This window comes from Trachypithecus francoisi, unplaced genomic scaffold (genome assembly GCF_009764315.1).
Source record: "Trachypithecus francoisi isolate TF-2019V2 unplaced genomic scaffold, Tfra_2.0 Lachesis_group0, whole genome shotgun sequence".
NCBI lineage: Eukaryota > Metazoa > Chordata > Mammalia > Primates > Cercopithecidae > Trachypithecus > Trachypithecus francoisi.
Window position 1 is genome coordinate 9,639,039 of NW_022681453.1, and position 18,593 is coordinate 9,657,631.

The window sequence follows — 18,593 nt, forward strand, 5'->3', positions numbered from 1 at the left end:
CGTATTTTATAACTCTGGGAGGTTGCACATTGGCTTGACTTATAGAGGGACATCCCCTTCTTCATTATTCTTCGAAGGTTGGAAAATCTTCACACTCCAAAACATGACAAAAAGTAACTACCCTCACTACCACCATGACCCTCCAGCCCAACAAGTGCTACAGCTGGGACTGCTCCCTTCACGTTCTTCCAGTTGGCTGACACTTGACCCATCTATTTACAGAAAGTCCATTAATCTGATTAGGGTTTGAACACCTGGTTGAAGGTGCTTTTGTTTTTGAGATCCTTAATAAAAATACTACATGGGTTGCAAAGTCTTGAGAATATGTTTTTGTCAGTCAGGAGAGTTAGATTTCCCCCAAAGCTGAAACTTAATAAGGAAACAGGAAATCAGAAATGATAATAAAATGTGGAAATATGGGCAGAATACTAAGTCAAAGGAAATGTGACCTAAAGAAATATGACTTCAGATCTAAATGCCAAAATCAGAATTTTTAACTAAAAAGCTAGAGCTTGGTCTTACTCTTTCTCTGTTTCCTGAGGGACATGGGGATGGAGCCAAGGTAGATAAGAATTAAAAATCCCAGGACATTGACTGAAAAAGTTATCAGCCTATAAAAAATGCCATTAACTATATTCACCATTAGCATTACTAGGTAAAAATTTAGCTTAATGAGAAGCTTTGGACTGTATAATTTGGGAAGAAGTTGGACATATTTCTCATCTTAAGCATTTTTGTTACTGCAGTTGGATTTCAACTTATAATTGGTATTCTACATTGAAACAGCAATAAAAGTTTTGAAAATTAAATGCTTACCTTCCCCATCAAATGTTCCTTGTCCTTTCAGCATTTTTTTCTAAGAAACAAAAAAAGCAAAAAAAAAAAAAAAAAAAAAAAACACAGGAAAAGTAAACTATGTATGAATGAGCCAAATACAAAATACAGCTATTTTAAGTACTTTTTTTTTGTCATTACATTAATTAGATTTCCAAGAGCACACAGAAGCTGAGCCCTGGAGGAGTTCACCCATTTGATAACTACAATTCACTGAAACAATGAAATAAAATGTACAAGATCTCCCATACCCTGTCAAAACAGACTGAGAATCCTCAAATAACTAGCAGGTCAGCTCATTTTACTACTCGTGATTCACCATCACTGTTAAATTGAACTTTGCTATACTTGCAGAGTTGCAAAAAAACACACATAAAATGTTATATAATTTCTTTAAGACCATGGGCTCTAAAATAAGACAGGCTTGCTTGTGTTTTGCATATGTGACATTTATATAGACTGGTTCCAGTGCTCTGATTAACCAAGAAAAAATGTGGCTGCCAAAAAGAATCTCTGCCTTATTGCTGAGATCTGTCTTGTTTCTGTGGAAGGCAGCATACACTCCAAAATATCCCTCTTCAGTTTTCCCTGTTTCTTTATGTCATATTTGGCAATATTTTAATAAGTGCAGCTAATGGGACAATACAGGGGAGCAATACCACACAGTGTCACCCTAACCTGAAGTTTTCAGCTGTCAATTTGTTAAATGCACTCAAGGATGAATGGGCATACAACGGGAATAAAACACAACCAAAGGCCATGGTGACAAAAACAAGCAACAAAAAAGATGACAAAATATTTGTGTCTCTTGTGATCCTGGCAGTTGATTTTCAAATTCACATTCTACCTGAATGACAACAAGTGTGTAGTAACTACTCAAAAAACAATTCAGTAAGTAAAAGCAAAAAAATAATCAACAGGCTTAAACAGGAATCAGCATTTTTCTGAATCAGCTGTGATAACAGCTACCATTGACTGAAACCTCTGAGCAAACTCCAGACAACCTGACTGCAGAGTGCGGGTCTGAGCATGCTCCTCCTCCTTTCAGCTATCTCTTTTAAAAGTGGTCAAGACTGGCCGGGCGCGGTGGCTCAAGCCTGTAATCCCAGCACTTTGGGAGGCTGAGACGGGCGGATCACGAGGTCAGGAGTTCGAAACTATCCTGGCTAACACGGTGAAACCCCGTCTCTACTAAAAAATACAAAAAGCTAGCCAGGCGAGGTGGCTGGCGCGGGTGGTCCCAGCTACTCGGGAGGCTGAGGCGGGAGAATGGCATAAGCCCGGGAGGCGGAGCTTGCAGTGAGCTGAGATCCGGCCACTGCAGTCCAGCCGGGCGACAGAGCGAGACTCCGTCTCAAAAAAAAAAAAAAAAGTGGTCAAGACTCACTCAGCCAATAATCTGCCATATTTCACTCTGGTTCCCCCAATTCTGCCTGAGCTTAGAAATTTAAAGGTGATGAATTTCACTTCTTCCAACAAAACTGCACTAAACTCGGCTGTGCCGGCCAGCATCAAAGTGGCCAAGAGCTGGATGTACACTAGTAATCAACAGCAAAACACAGAATTAAAAGGGAATGACTTCTTCTGGTTTCCTCTATGCTCCGCCTCCCCACCACCAACACATTTACTTTTGGCTTAGTGAATGGCGTGTCACACTCCTGCCCACTTTTACCTTTATCCTTCCCAGACTGGAAAACTTCTCCTTGTCTTCCATCACTGCTTTCAGAACAGGCTGGGACATTCTGTTCTTCTTCTTCGAACTGGTAGGACTGTCAAAATCAAAGCCACTGACCACTGCCCTGCGATAAGACGTGGACCGCAAGCCTCTCCGCAGAGACCCTGGGCTATCCACGTCGTTATCGACCTCACTCTCCTCCCCTGAGTGACCCAGAGGTCCTCCTAGGCCCTCCACCATGCTGCGCACCTTGAGGAGTCTCTTGTGGGGCTCCACATTCTGATTGTTGGATTTACTTATTTTAATTTCCGAGGCCAGACTCTTCGGAATGATCTGCTGCTTCCCCACTTTGAGGGCGGCGGGGCTGTTTGTACTCAAAACCACGGAAGGATTCGCGAGGAGCTCGTTCTCCTGGGAGGGTAGCCTTTGGAGGGGAAATTTTTGTTCTGAAGAACTTTTCTGGGGCGCAGGAGAGAGCCCCCGTTCGGGGTCCTTAGCCTTCTGGCCAGACTGCGAACCCGACCCAGGAGAGTCCTTATTAGCGGCAAGGCCATTTGCAGTGGGCGAAGGCACCGGGCTGGCATTCAACCCAGTCGGGTCTTCTTCGGGGGTGCAGGGGGCGGGCGCGTTAGGAGTCCGCGGGGAGCGCAGAACCGGCGGCCGCGGCGCAGGCAGGGTTACCGGGCCATTTGCTGGGGATTTCGGGGAGCCTCCCGGCACCGCTTTGGGGAGCTTGGGTGACTTGGGCCGTCGAAGTCGAGGAGAGGCAGCCCTATACTCCGGGGATGCCATCCCACCATTGGCCACCGCTCTCCGCTGGGCTCCCAGAAGCAGGGGGCTCCTATGTACCGTCCTGCTGTCCGAGGTGGTGGGCACCTGGGCGGGAATCTCCGCTGCGGGGAGCGTCCCTCGGTCCTCCACCGGAAAATCCGTAATTAGCAACCCGTTGGGGCTCTGGTAGGACTGGGGCCTCGGCTTGCTCCGGCCCAGCAGCTGGGGCTGAGGAATCGACCGCCTCCGCCACAAAGGGGTTATGCTGTTGCTAGAAAAATCCACTTCGCTCTCGCCGTCCATAGCCGGGCCTCGAAGTCAGCCCCGGTAGAAGCAACACCGGGTCAGTCTTGCCTAAAGAGGAAAGAAGTTAGGGAACTGTGCCTGCGGATAGGCGGGGACGCCTGGCCGACTCGCGTGCTCCGAGTCCGGCGGTCTCCCTGCTGCTGCGCAGGACACGACTGCACCGCACTTACCCGCCCTTTCTCGGGCAAAAACTGCACCACTGCGGTGCGCGGTCCCAGGCAGAAATCTGGGGTGCCGCCCAAACGTACTAATCCAATCACCTCCGCGTCCCTCCCACGCCAAAAGACCACCCGCACCGAAGGAGCCCGCCACCAATTCACTGAGTGCAAGCCGAGGCACAAGAAACTTGGGACGAGTTCAGCTTTCTTGGGAAACTCGCCGCGGGACGCTCCCTTCTGTCGCCATCCAGCCGCCCGCCCTCATCGTGGGTACCCTCGTGCTCCAGATGCGCCTCTCCCAGGCAAATTTACCTTCTGGGACTTGCAATGTCCGGGGCCAAGGAGCACCCACTGCCCCGTGGGTGGCCCGGGTCCGGGACCGAAGCGCCGCCGCGAGAGCTTAGGAGACCGCTGCCGCGGACCGCGGCGCCGGCCCCGCCCCCACGCCTGACTACGCCCACACACTTGGCCCCGCCCCCGTTTCTGCCCCGCCCAGCTCCGCCTCCGTTGCAGCCAGAAGCAAGAAGCTGTCTTCCCGCCCCCGCGTGCCAACAATCAGCCCCAGTCTGCCTGGGAAACAGAGGAGCGCACCTGAGGTGGGTTCTGAGCTCCAGCGTTTGGGGCTGGAAGTTGCGGACTAGTAGCTGCGGCGGCATTGGAGGGTAGGCGCTCGGGGTTGTTGCCGGGGGCATAGCGTGAGAACAAGCAAGGGAGCCCTGCTGAATTGCAGCTTAGGAAGCCCTGAATCCTGGAGGTGTGTTGAAACTGAGAACGCGCGGCGGAGTAGACTTTGTGAGACGCGTGGGTAGTAGCGCAGCGTTCTAACGCAGAGTCCTGCCCTCTCAGCATTCAGGTGGTCTTAATCAGATGGGCTTGTTTCACTGCTGAAAATGCGTTATAATATAAACAGATAGATGTGCTTGTTTGTGCCTAGAGTCTTTCCGTAGGAAAGACCGGCAGCTCTGAAGTGGGAAACTGGGTGGTTAGGAAACCGGAGGGAGGGAGAGTTTGCATATAATTATTTTTGGTCCTTTTATGCTTTGAATTTTAAAACCTATCTATGAAAAATAAGCTCAATTTACACTACAAAAATAGTATTGGTTTCTAACAGTACATAGAATAAAACTCAAAATCCTTACTATGGCTTACAAGAAGACACTGCACTACTGCCGTAACTCTTCAGCCTAGTCTTTCCATCATCACTTGTTCCTTCATTATTTTTTTGGCCACACTCAAAGTTTGACAGCCTCAGAACCTTCCCTTTCGTTCCTTCTTGCCCTGACTTGACACTGCATCAGAAAGGCAGTGTCCCCTCCTTAATTATACCATTGCCCCATTTATTTTCCAGTCACTTGTTCTCTATTTCTGCACTTGTCAAATTTTGTGTGTGTGTGTGTGTGTATGTATTTATGTGTTTATGTTTATTGTCTGTTTTGTCTTTACACAGTAATTTCCATAAGGGCAGGGGTCATGTTTTTTTTGTTGTTGTTGTTTTTTCTGCGTATTTCAGGCACGTGGTAGGCACTTAATATTTATTTAATGAATGAGTGAATGAATGACAGGAATGAAGTGAAAACAGTGACCATTTCTTCCAAAGTGCTTGGTTGCCAAATAGTAGAAAGATGGCTGTGCCTTGGCCAGTCTCCTGCTGTGTGACAATAATCAGGCAAACTTGAGAAGACAAATAATTTTAGACCATAAGAGCTGTATAATTGATTCTATTAGCAAGATATATGGGCCGTTCTCCAAGTTCTCTTTCAGCATTCATGCATTCAGCAGGGATGCAGTGAGCATCCACTGTGTGCAAGTTATGCTGCCTGTTTTTGCCCTAAATTGAATGCAATGGCCAAAAATATTAAGATGTGATCTCTGGGTGGTGAGATGAAGGATAATATGTTTCATGCTTCTTTATATTTTTCTGTACTTACAAAATATACTGTGCAATGAAGATATATTACTTTGATCTGAGACATTTTCATAAACAAAGAAAAGAAATGGCATTGAAAAATGTATAAGAAACCTTTTTTTTTTTTTTTTTTGAGACAGAGTTTTGCTCTTGTTGCCCAGGCTGGAGTGCAATGACGCGATCTTGGCGCACCACAACCTCCACCTCCCAGGTTCAAGCAGTTCTCCTGCCTCAGCCTCCCAAGTAGCTGGGATTGCATGCATGTGCCACCACGTCCGGCTAATTTTGTATTTTTAGTAGTGAAGGGGTTCTCCATGTTGGTCAGGCTGGGCTGGAACTCCCAACCTCAGGTGATCCGCCCACCTTGGCCTCCCAAAGTTCTGGGAGTTACAGGTGTGAGCCACTGCTCCTGGCCTAAGAAAATTTTTTTTTAAATTTTCCAAATTGGGCGGAAGACATATGGCTGATTACATACTCAGGCGTAGATACATAGACTTTTTTTTTTTTTTAATGTAAGGTGTTTTCTATACCAACATGTACTGCTGTTATGTTGGAAAACTATAATAAATTAATTTCAAAAGTGGTTACCTAATGAGAAATGGAGTATTCACCTAATTCAAAACGCAACCTGTGACCTATATTAAGAAGCTGTAAAAGGTGATGTGAGAAGGTGGCTCTTCTTGAAATTATGTTGCCTCTACAAACAAGTGTAACAGATATTTGTGAAGACTTCCTACGATCTTCTTACCTCATTTCCAACAAACAACAAAATACCTACCAAAACAACAACAAAACACCAAGCTCTGGTCCTTCGCTGAGGGAAGTTTACAAACTCACAGACCTAGTGCCTATTCAATGTATTGTTATCTATTCAAATCTAAGATATCTTCAATTATATGTTCCACCAAGAAAGGAAAAGAGCTGCTAATAAAACTATGACAAAATGTTATATCATATCGAATTCTTACTTTATACTTACTGAGTACTTTTAGACACTTATACATAGATTTGTTTAGTACTATGTATATGTGGGAAAGAAAATATAAGCAAAATAAATTTACTGAAGTCCCGAACATCGAGCCTGATTCTTCTGAATACCTTTTCATGAAAAGCATTCATCTGTGAGTTTTTCCACACAATGTCGTTGATAGTGCACCATTTCTTAAAAGGATGTTCCAGTCTTATTTCTGGGATTTGCTTCCTAGACAATGACACTCATTCTGCAAATGTGATACTGGCACTATCCCATTTGACTAAACACATAGTTTTCTTGTTCAAGTGAATTGCATGTCAATACAAGCTATGCAGCTTCTCTATTAATGTCCAGGAGAAAGTTTCTCACAAATTTTAGTTTCATGCCTCAACCATAGTCCTGCATGAAACATGAATTGGTTATATCAACCTCTTTTTGCTTTGGAATTTCTTTCACCTAATCTGTCATATCTGGTAATTTCTCCCGCCTTCAACTGTGTTTCTTGGCATATGGCTTTGACACAGTAGGACTAAATTTCATAGAATTTAGTAGAAATGATGACAATTCATTATGCCCATGTTCAAAAATAGGCAATGCCAACTATATCATCACTGTCACCTGACCACTGACTGTTTATTTGATAGTAAGACACATCCCATTTTCAGAGAAATTAGAATGTAGTACCAAATTGTTCTTAAAATTGAAGAAATACAGTATGTCGAACTATTTGTAATGATATTTTCCGTTGGTATATTCCAATGGTATGTAGAACTATTAGAATATTCAATGGTGGCCGGGCGCGGTGGCTCAAGCCTGTAATCCCAGCACTTTGGGAGGCCGAGACGGGTGGATCACGAGGTCAGGAGATCGAGACCATCCTGGCCTACACGGTGAAACCCCGTCTCTATTAAAAAAAAAAAAATACACACACACAAAAAAAAGAATATTCAATGGTATAATGCAAGATATATATGGCTACATTTACTAAACGAATTCACATTGGTCACAAATTTTGTGTCCCAAGCACAATAATTAGGCTAATTTTTAAATGCAAATTATTAGCTTGTCTTATTACAATATATGTCTCGTTTTTCAATATATCCCATCCCGTGCACCTTTTGTTTATACATTCAACAAATATTTATTGGGTGTATTCAAGTGCCAAGCATTATTAGGACAGACATTCCTGAACCTTACAGTTTGACTCATGGAAACACGACTGAAACATTAAAATAGTAATGTAAAACACCCAAACTGTGTAAGATGCATAGTAAGCTCTGTGTTCTATGGAAACCTTTGTGAAGGAGTCTGGATAAAGCTGGCCCAGATGGGTAGGTAAAGTATCGCAAGGTGGAGAGGAGGAGAATGATGTCACAGAAAGATGTCCCAGGATAAGCAAAAACATGGAGGGATGGCTGGAGAACTGATATTCATTAAGTGCCAACTGTATGTTAAGCTTTGTTGTTTGTTACACATAACTTAATCACACATTAGTCTTAAGCCTACTTAAATGTGAAGCTGAAGCCCAAAAAGCTCTTCTCATATTGTTGATAAGTGGTTGAATCAGAATCCTAAACTTTTTCTTTATAATACTCCAGAGCCCAGGCATCAAAACATGCAAGAAACTAAGCTCACCAAAACACAGTTTGCATTTAGAAGTTGTGGGATATTAATTTGGCTGAATATGGTGAGAACAGAATGTGGTATGCAACAGAGACTAAGGGATTGAGATTTTACCTGAATGACAACTAACTACTCTGATATGATTTGGCAGTTTGACTCTGTGTCCCCATCCAAATCTCGTCTCAAATTGTAATCCTCATGTGTTCATGGAGGGAGGTGATTGGATCATGGGGGGTTTCCTCCATGCTGTTCTCATGATAGCGAGTGAGTTCTCAAGAGATCTTTTGGTTTTGTAAGCATCTAACACTTCCCCTGCTTGCACTTCTCTCTCTTGCTACCACGTGAAGAAGGTTCTTGCTTCCTCTTCACCTTCTGCCATGAGCGTAAGTTTCCTGATGCTTCCCTGGCCATATGTAACTGTGAGTCCATTGAGCCTCTTTCCTTTATAAATTACCGAGTCTCAGGTAGTATCTTTTCAGCAGTGTGAAAATGGACTAATACATACTCCTTGAAGATACTTAAACTTTTTCATCTTCTAAAAAATGAATATGATGACACCAGTGTCAGAAATAAAAAACAAAACATTGACAGACTTGACAATTTAAACATTTTAGCCTTTGTGCATTGAGAAACGCCACATAAACCGATAAATTTTGAGGGAAATCTTCTGTTAGAAGGAAATTAGAGAAAAATATTTAAATACATATAAAATATAATATAAATAGATTTGTGTATGATATAGCCATTTAACACTTTGTCATATATTTAAATATTTATATATTATATATTAAAAATACATATTATATATTAAAATATATAAATAAATATATATGACAAAGTGTTAAATGGCTATATCATACAATCAATAAGAATAAGATAACAAAAGTTGTAAAATGAACAGAGTAAGAATAAGCATTTTGGAGAAGGGTATCCATTGTACCTCAAAATATACTCAATCCCAATAATAAAAACAAAATTTAAGAAGTAATGAGATAATTTTTCATTTATTAGATTAGCAAAGATTGTCTTTTTTTTTTTTTTTTTTTGAGGTGGGGTCTCACTCTGTTGCCCAGGCTGGAGTGCAGTGGCGCGATCCTGGCTCACTGCAACCTCCACCTCCTGCGTATAAGCAGTTCTCTGCCTCAGCCTCCCAGGTAGCTGGGATTACAGGTGCCCACCACCATACTCGGCTAATTTTTGTATTTTTAGTAGAGATGGGGTTTCACCATCTTGGCCAGACTGGTCTTGAACTCCTGACCTCGTGATCCACCAGCCTCGGCCTCCCAAAGTGCTGGGATTACAGGCGTGAGCCACAGCGCCCATACAAGATTGTCTTTTAAAAAGGCAATACTCACTGTTGGTAAAAGCACAGACAAAAGAGAATTCTGAATCATTCATGGTAAGAATGTAAATTGGCACATCTTTCTGAAGAGCAATTAGATAATACTTAAACAAAATGTTGATTAACTTAACCAAACATTTTGTTATGGTGGCCAAAATTTAGCAACAGGCTAAATATCTATCAGCAAGGGACTGGCTAATAAACCATGATGTGCAGTGCAACCACCAAAAATAATTATACACAATTATAATTATACAAAAATTCAAAATATATGATTAAATTTTTTTAGAAAGCTGTTTTAATACACACTATGCAAAATATCCTACTTTGAGTTTTACAAAGTGCAAACAGCTATATGTAAAACTATTTCTAAATATATAAAACATATTTGTGAATATGTGTAATGACTAGATTTTGAATATTCACCAAAATGTTATGTTTACTCTGCACAGCTGGATTAATGGTGATATTTAGATTTATGTTTTTCTGTGAAACAAGCCACTCCAACACTTAGAGACATAAAATAGCAACTTCTATTATTTGTTATTTTTCACCATTTTATGGGCTGGCTTGGCAGTTCTTCAGGAGGTCTCGCCTAGGTTTTCTCATGTGGCAGCAGGAAGCCAGCTGTGGGGTTGTCTGGGTCAGGAGGACAAAGTCCCCCTCACATGCCTCACAGCTGGTTGATGCTGGCTGTTATTTGAGGCTCGTGTTCTCCATTTCTCAAATCTTCAATGTCCTAAACAGGGTAATATCCCCGTGATTCCTGAGACAATGGAGTGGTAAGTCAAAATGATAAAGAAAAATCTGGAGAGGATACTTGACAAACAGGTTTTGAAAATTGACTAGATCTCTTTGGGAAAAAAGTTCTTAAAAGAAGACTTTCTACAACACTTACTAGTGATTTATATATTATCTTACATGTTAACATTTTGTGAGCACTTACAGTATACAGACCCTCTTTGAAGTGCTTCAACTGTATTATATAATTTAATCCTCACAACAACTTTATGAAGTAGGAACTACTACCATAATCCATTTATACACAAGAAAATTAAGTATAGCACAGAGAGTTAAAAAGCCATGCAGCCTGGCTCATAATTATTACACTATATTGTTATATTGTTTGTGATTCCATTATGTATTTATGTTTTTTGCAAATAATATATAAACATCCCAACGTCAGACTGGTTCTTTATCTCCAGTATTGCTTCAGTAATGGACAGATTGATCAATTGGTGAAAATGCCCAAAGTTATAAGGAAAAGGAGGTGGAGGAAGGGATGTCATCCAAGTAGGAAGAAAGCCACAAAAGCCTGAGAAAGGAAGTTTCCGAAAGGAAAGTCGTATCAGCAGCCCTGTCAGTCACCTAATATTTATTCAACTCCTGGTTGGTACCTGGCCCTCGGCTAGCTATGGGTACAGTGGTGAAGAAAATAGGCAGATGATTCTTGCCATGGTGTATCAGGAAAGACCAACCTTAGATAGCATTGAATGCTAAAGATGCTGCTCACTTAGTGCCCTTGCAACTGGCACCTTCAGTCTTGGTGGGCACTGAACCCAACTGGTAGGGCTTATGGAGAAGACAAGTAGAAAACAGTCTAGGAACTTAACTGCAATGGTGGGAATTGTGACAGTAAAAGAAAGGAGAAAAATAGGGCAGTAGATGGACGATAAGGGAGAAATAAACAGTTTTAGTTTCAAGACTGAGGACACTTGATTAGACATCAGGAAGCTGGGTTTGAGTTTGTGTTTACCACTTTTGAACTGTTGGAATGAAGACAAGTCATTTAATCTCTAAGACCACGGTTTCTTGAACTGCAACATGAAGTATTTCCTCCTCTCAAGCACAGTTTGGGAAGCACTGGTATAAATTAGAATAATTTGGATGTGGCAAGTCTAATGGTTGTAGGAAAGTAGGAAATGGGGATGGGGGCAAAGAGTAGGGGAGACCTAGCCAGATAAGTGCACAAAAAACTGATTTCTAATTTATTTTCCCCCTTTTGAACAGCAAATAATTAGAATAAAATTCTATTATTTTTAACTCCATGATAAAGAGTAAAGAGCATAATGAGAAAAGGGTTAGGACTCGTTGAAAATGACTCCGAGGACTCTCCATGGCCAGATGGAAGGCAAATGGCAAGAAGACTTCACCAAGTGGAGAAGGGCTTCTTTCTTGCTCCCAGCCCTTGCCTGCAGCATGCAATCTGTTCACCCACAACCGCAGTAAGAATGATTGAAAGGTGATGCATTGAACCTCCAGTGCCACCATGTTTTGAGGGGGAAGGTCCCCATTTAACTAGAGTAATTAAGATCCAAGGTAAACCATGAGGTCAGATTGTAGAGTGGCTCCCACAACTGGCAGCCACCAAGAGCTGTTCGCTTTTGTTCTTTGAATTGTAGGAATGAGATAAACAATTGAGCAGCCACTTTGTTCAACGTGTTGTAGTATGAGCTCACAGTATGGTTTGTACAGACGCTTTACCTCTCTAAACAGTGATTTCCTTGTTGCTTTGTTTTTTGTTTTGTGTTTGCTGTAAAATAATACATACATGTAGTAAAAATTAGGACTGCATAAAAGTAAAAATATCTCTGTCACTCTTGTCTCTAGTTTCCAAGTTGGCCCGCTAGAGGCGTCCACTGTTAACAGTTTATTGTACTTTATAAATTCAGATGTATGGTAGACATTAGTAAGCATATATATCCCTACACATGCTACACACTGGCACCCTGTAACACTCCTCTGTTCCTTACAAATTACCTTAAACACAACTCATTTAATGCCAATACTTATAGAACTACTATATATTTTTAATAACTGCAGAGCATTGGGTAGATCAAATAAAATTGCCATTTTTGTAAGTCAAAAACAGTCAAATATCAGGAATTTCATACAGTTTCACCTAATAGTACATGATTCATTAGCAAATTTCCTATTAACAGACATTTAAATTATTTCTTTGCAAAATCTGAGCACCAATGAAAAAATTGTAAAATTCCTTCCAGCTCTTAATTTCTGTAATTCTTTGCTTTGTTCCCATCCCTGAATGCCTGGAAGATGTAAGACAGTTAAAGAGAACGCTTTATTGAACAAAGATGCAGATATTATTTAATTTTGTTATGTTTAATTTAGAGTCTGCTCTTAATGCTATCTTAATGGTGAAATAATGATGCATTAACATGCTCTAAGGGTTCTGGTACTTTTTGAGGAAATTTGGTTGAGGTGCTATAATCACTATCACTATTATTTTGATTATTTCTCTTCTTTTTTGTCCTTTCCTGGTTCCTGCTCTTTCTCTCGTTAACAAGACAGCATGTAGAATCACAACTCTTGTTTCATGAAGTTTGTTAAGTAATTTGAACAAAGGTAGGTCACACTGTTCCTTTTGTACAACTAGTTTAATGTTTGCAAAAAACTCAAGATTTAAAAAAACAAATCTGTTGTGTCCACTCTGTTTTCCAGGTAAATTTATATCAGGAATCATGTGAGGATACTTAAGACCAGCCGGTACTTTCAAGTTTTCTCCTGCCCAGATCTATTTGGAAGAAATCTAGTCTTATCTGCCTCAAAAGTCCAGCAGAAAAAAATAGCTGAAATAAATGAAGCCTGTGATTACTTGGTTCTGTGTTTACCTAGACATTCTGGCATTTGGCTCAAAAGACAAAGCTTGTTAGATGTGCTATTTGAACCTGGTTTTGCTATAGATTTTAAATTGGAAGAAAAAAATGGTAACAGAGTAAAGCTCTCTAAATCATACACATTTGGGCTGACTACCAAGCTAGTCTCACCCAGCAGTACTAATAGAATGTAGAAAATGCTTTCCAGGGTTGAGGTCTGCCACCTAGCAACCGCTTTGAAATACCCCCTGCACTGACCCAAGGCTACTCAAAATGCCCAGTTTTGAAATTGGTGGGATATTTTGCTGTGTATGGGCCATAGTCATTGAAAGAAGGATTAGAACTTTGTTTTTCAGGCCAAAGACATGCAGATTAGAAGGACTGTTTAATTTAACTGCTCAACTGGTTTGGAAATAGAACTGGCAGATCAAATACAGATGAAAGGTAATTGCATCGGATATACGCTAAAAAAAATCACTTGTTTTTCTGAAATTGAAATTGAACTAAGCATCCCGTTTTTTAAAAGTTAAAACTGGCAATCCTATTTTGGAGAGACGTTTTTAGTACAGGGGGGAGGGCTTCTTGTCTCTGGCCTGGGGTCATTGTCACTGATATTTGTCTTGCTGCTTCTGCTGCCGAGTGTCTTTGGCTCAGTTATTCTTGAACCACACCAGAACTTGTGCTCAACTCAGGGTAAGTGTTTTAGCTTGTGCCTCCCTTTTTTCTTTGTGGGTTGACCATCTCATCTTCTCATAGTTTTTCTTTAATTACTATCACTGTCTCCTATCATAGATATGTTCCTGACCCTTCCTTCTTGAAGGGACAGCTGTGCACCCATTCAACCATCTGGCCATCAGTTTCCACATCTGTGAAATCAACTTCTGCCTCATGGAGTCATGAGTTCCCAAGGTACTTGCTGTTTCTACCTGTTGTTGTCACTTTGTTCTGAAGAACCACTGTGAGTTGGTTCTGCAAATGTGAAGAAATGTGAGTTTTAGGGGGTTTGTATGAGCTCTACGTATGGATAAAGACAGAACTTGTAGTCATGAAAATATAATGAAATCTGAGCTCTACCATTTTCTATGTGAATCTTTGAATAAGTCCCTAAATCTCTCTGACTTTAATTTCCTTATCTTGAAAGTGGAAGCTAATACTCCTAGCCCAGACAGCCACCCAGACTGGATGTGAGCATGAAATTTTAAAATGCTTGTGAAAAACACCTTATAAAATCTATAAAAACAAAGGTAGACATTTATTATTGATTCACAGGGGCTGAATTCTCACAGTCAAATGAACATATGAATTGCCTGAGAAGCATTTTCTTTTTTTTTTTTTTTGAGAGAGTCTCACTCTGTTGCCCAGGCTGGAGTGCAGTGATGCCATCTTGGCTCACTGCAAGCTCCACCTCCCGGGTTCACGCCATTCTCCTGCCTCAGCCTCCCGAGTAGCTGGGACTACAGGCGCCCGCCACCACGCCCAGCTAATTTTTTGTATTTTTAGTAGAGACGGGGTTTCACTGTGTTAACCAGGATGGTCTCGATCTCCTGACCATGTGATCCGCCCGTCTTGGCCTCCCAAAGTGCTGGGATTACAGGCGTGAGCCACCATGCCCGGTTGAGGAGCATTTTCAAAGCACTCAAGGTCAACTCCTGCTTAGACCACACTGGTCTTATAGTCTTGAGATGATTTTTATTCTGTGGGCTACAGCAGAGCCCATGAATCTGCATTTTATAAATCATCCAGGTGATGTTGATGTAGATGACTTTTAGATCTCACTTTTAGAAAATTTTGGTTTCACTTTGGGTAATATTAACTTTTTCACATGCAGATGTTATTTGTTTTAAAGAAACCCTTAATATTTCCCTTGGATAGAGGGGATATTAACACTGAGCATCAAATTAGGGATGCTAAAGGAGCTCTCTAGAACCTTTCTTGAGGGTATGATAAGTAGAATTCTGATAAGCAAAAGGAAATTTTCCAAGCCAAAGCTTTGATGTGTATATGTGTGTATATACTATTTACATATATTTTTTCATACATCAATGTTCATACCCCTTGTTCATACCCTTTGTGCATTTTTATGTTAGGCAGTTGATCCTTTCCTTATTCAATGTGAACACCTTGAGTATGTAGGAAAATAGGCTTTTGCTGGCTATATGTCTTGCAAATGTTTTTCTAGCTTGTTGTCTTTTGACTGTGTTAATGCGCTCATTGCTATACAGATTTACAGCAAATGTTTCCGTAAGTATTTTCTTGAACCACACCAGAACTTGTGCTCAACTCAGAGTGAGTGTTTTAGCCTGTCCCTCCCTTCCTTTGTGGATTGGCCATATCATCTTCTCGTAGCTTTTCTTTAATTCCTATTACTGTCCCCTAGTATAGATATTATAGAGAGGCCTATTTCACTCTGTGATTATTTTTAAAAAAGTAACCAAACTAGGAGAATCTCCTGAACCCGGGAAGCAGAAATTGCAGTGAGCCAAGATTGCGCCACCGCACTCCAGACTGGTGACAGAGCGAGGCTCCGTCTCAAAAAAAAAAAGTAACCCAAACTTTCTTTGGGGGCACTTTTGCCCAGACGGCATGTCTTACAGTAGTATTTTGGCACTAGTAATAGGCACCTCAACAACAGTGTTTCTTTCCCTCCTTTTCTCTTAGTGTATACGTCACTGAATCAGTTGCTTTATTCATGTTACCTCTTAATCTTAGTGCCTCACAGATATTACTGTCTGTACTTTACTATGAGACCTACAGAAGTGTTACAATGAGGACACTCTTTTCTTCATTCCATACCCTCTGAAACAGTTTAAAGAGCCTAATAGTAAGCTTGCTTTTTGAAAACTGGAAAACTTCACAGTGAAACTGCCTGAACCAGGCTTTTTTTTTTTTTTTGTACGATGGCTCTTTAATATTTCTCTCAGGGTTATTTATGTATTTGGATTTTATAACTTTTCTTGAATCAATTTTTGTGTTTGCATTTTCTCAGATGTTCAAATTCTCTTAACTGCCTTAATCACCTCTGTTTCTAAGATTTGTTATATTTTCTGTCCTATTTTTAATATTCTGCATTTGTGTACTCTTATTACTATTATTATTATTATTTTGACATGGCATATCAGTCTGTCACCCAGGATGGAGTGCAGTAGTGCAATCTTGACTCACTGCAACCTCTGCCTCCCGGGTTCAAATGATTCTGCTGCCTCGGCCTCCTGAGTAGCTGGGATTACAGGTGTATTTTTAGTAGAGACAGGATTTCACCATGTTGGCCAGTCTGGTCTTGAATACCTGACCTCAAGTGATCCGACTGCTTCACCCTCCCAAAGTGCTGAGATTACAGGCCTGAGCCACCACACCCGGCCACTTTTATTTATTTGATTAATATTGCCATACAAGCTTGCCTATTTAAATTTGGCAACTTTTTTAAAGGTTTCTTATATGTATTTATCAATTCTGCTGACTCTTTTTTCTAAGTTATTTCTTTTTTTTCACTAGTAATGTCTTCTGTTTTTCTTTCTTTTGCTTTATTCTTTTTCTTATTTCTTGAATTGAATAGTTTGTATCAGCCTGGATCCAATTAGAAGAGGGAGATAAGTCACATAATTTGAACAGGGAAGGTTTAGTATAAAGAATTATTAACCACATTAAGGCACTAAAGTAATTAGGGATTGGCTGGTAAGAAGTAAAAAGAACACTAAACACAAGAATAGCACGTGTAAGGAACAGCCACTACTCTCTGGGTTGAGATAGAGCACCCAAGCAAGAAGCTTCCACTCTCTGCCCCTCTCCATCCCTGCGACTGACATCTGACCTTGTTGGAGAGAATGCCCTCTTGGCTCACTGGATGGTAAAGAAGTCTCTGTGATACTACATCAGTGGAACTTGCCGGAAATCTGCTTTCTGAAACTTGCCAAAAATCTGCCCTTTAGGATGCTAGGAAAAATTGTTCACAGGAAGATGTCTCACTCTGCTACAAAAGCACCCAAAGGGGATGTTGGGGTATGGAGTGGGAGAATTTCTGGCACCTGAGTGCTGCTGTCCACTGCAGTGTAAGAGCTTGGCATTGGAGAAGCTGCAAGCACTGCAGTTGGCAGGCTGCTAACCTCTAGGTGCTGTGGCTGCCATGCACTGCAACAGTTGAGCCCTCAAGAAGCTATGAGTGCTTCAGGAGCCTGGTGCTGGAGAAAGCCACCCACTCACTCTCTTAGGAACCTGCCTTGTAAGCACACCAGAACCAGGAAGCAAGATCCTTTTTGTATTGCACCAACACTCTTGACTGATAAATCTTCAGTGCCAGCCAGCAAGCAAAAAATATTTGAAAGACCAACCCAGATTCATTTTACAGAGCAATCACAAAGGGTAAATTTGTAGCTGAGAGGCAAGGAATAGATAATTGACACATATTTTTATTCTTTTTTTTTTTTTTCAGATGGAGTGTCACTCTCGTTGCCCAGGCTGGAGTGCAATGGCGCCATCTCAGCTCACTGCAACCTCCCCCTGCCGGGTTCAAGCGATTCTGATGCCCCAGCCTCCTGAGTAGCTGGGATTACAGGCATGCACCACCACGTCTGGCTAATTTTGTATTTTTAGTAGAGACGGGGTTTCTCCATGTTGGTCAGGCTGGTCTCGAACTGCTGACCTCAGGTGATCTGCCTGTCTTGGCCTCTCAAAGTGCTGGGATTACAGGTGTGAGCCACTGTACCCGGCCTTATTTTTATTCTTATTGGATAATGAAAGTATTTAAAAGTATGCATTTTATTCTGAGTAAAGTGTAAGTACTTCTCATAAATTTAAAGGTTGTGTTGTCATGCTTACAGGTCACTGGTGCTTTCTAATTAGTCTGCTATTGATGCTGTGACTTTCTGTGACTCAGTAGTGTACATTTTATTTCTAGTTAATAAGTGGACTTTTATTTATTATTTGTGTTTTGTTGCCATAAAAATATTTACTTTTATTATATTGTAGTCAAAGAACGTGCCTTTATTAGTTGTATTATTTGGAATATATTAAGAAACCCTTTTATAAAATGCATCATGAATTTTGAAAAGAATATGCATTGTCCACGTGTGAAAAGCTCAATATATATAATGCTAAGCTTTTAAATTATATAATGTATATTATATTTGTTAGCTTGTTCTGTAGAAGACTGAGAGACATAGATTGTCTGATTTTTTTTCAATCTATTAGTATAATTTCTCACAAATTTTATTAGGTATATTTTTAAACTATGTTATTTAGCACATAAACACTCACTGATTTAGCTTGAAAAATTATATTAAATTCTTATCATTGTATGTTTGCCTAGATGTCTGGCATACAGTAGACATTTAACAAACAGAAATTTAATTATGGCCTTAAATTTTTAAAAAATAATTTTGAATGCCACTTATT

At 40.8% G+C, this 18,593-nt stretch overlaps 1 protein-coding gene and 1 long non-coding RNA gene across 2 annotated transcripts in view; one reads left to right on the forward strand and one right to left on the reverse strand.

The window, feature by feature from the left end:
- ARHGEF26 (Rho guanine nucleotide exchange factor 26) overlaps window positions 1-4,212 on the reverse strand; it is a 145,546-nt gene extending 141,334 nt beyond the window's left edge. The window contains exons 1-3 of the mRNA XM_033203748.1: window positions 4,057-4,212; window positions 2,507-3,634; window positions 817-856 (exon numbers count right to left, since the gene is read on the reverse strand). Coding sequence (XP_033059639.1) covers window positions 817-856; window positions 2,507-3,583 — 1,117 coding nt within the window. The 5' untranslated portion in view covers window positions 3,584-3,634; window positions 4,057-4,212. The remainder of the gene's footprint in view (window positions 1-816; window positions 857-2,506; window positions 3,635-4,056) is intronic.
- A 128-nt stretch (window positions 4,213-4,340) lies between these two features.
- On the forward strand, window positions 4,341-13,554 carry LOC117079729. Its single transcript, XR_004435578.1, has 3 exons — window positions 4,341-4,406; window positions 12,901-12,954; window positions 13,051-13,554. It is a non-coding gene; the product is annotated as an uncharacterized LOC117079729 (long non-coding RNA).
- The last annotated feature ends 5,039 nt before the right edge of the window (window positions 13,555-18,593 follow it).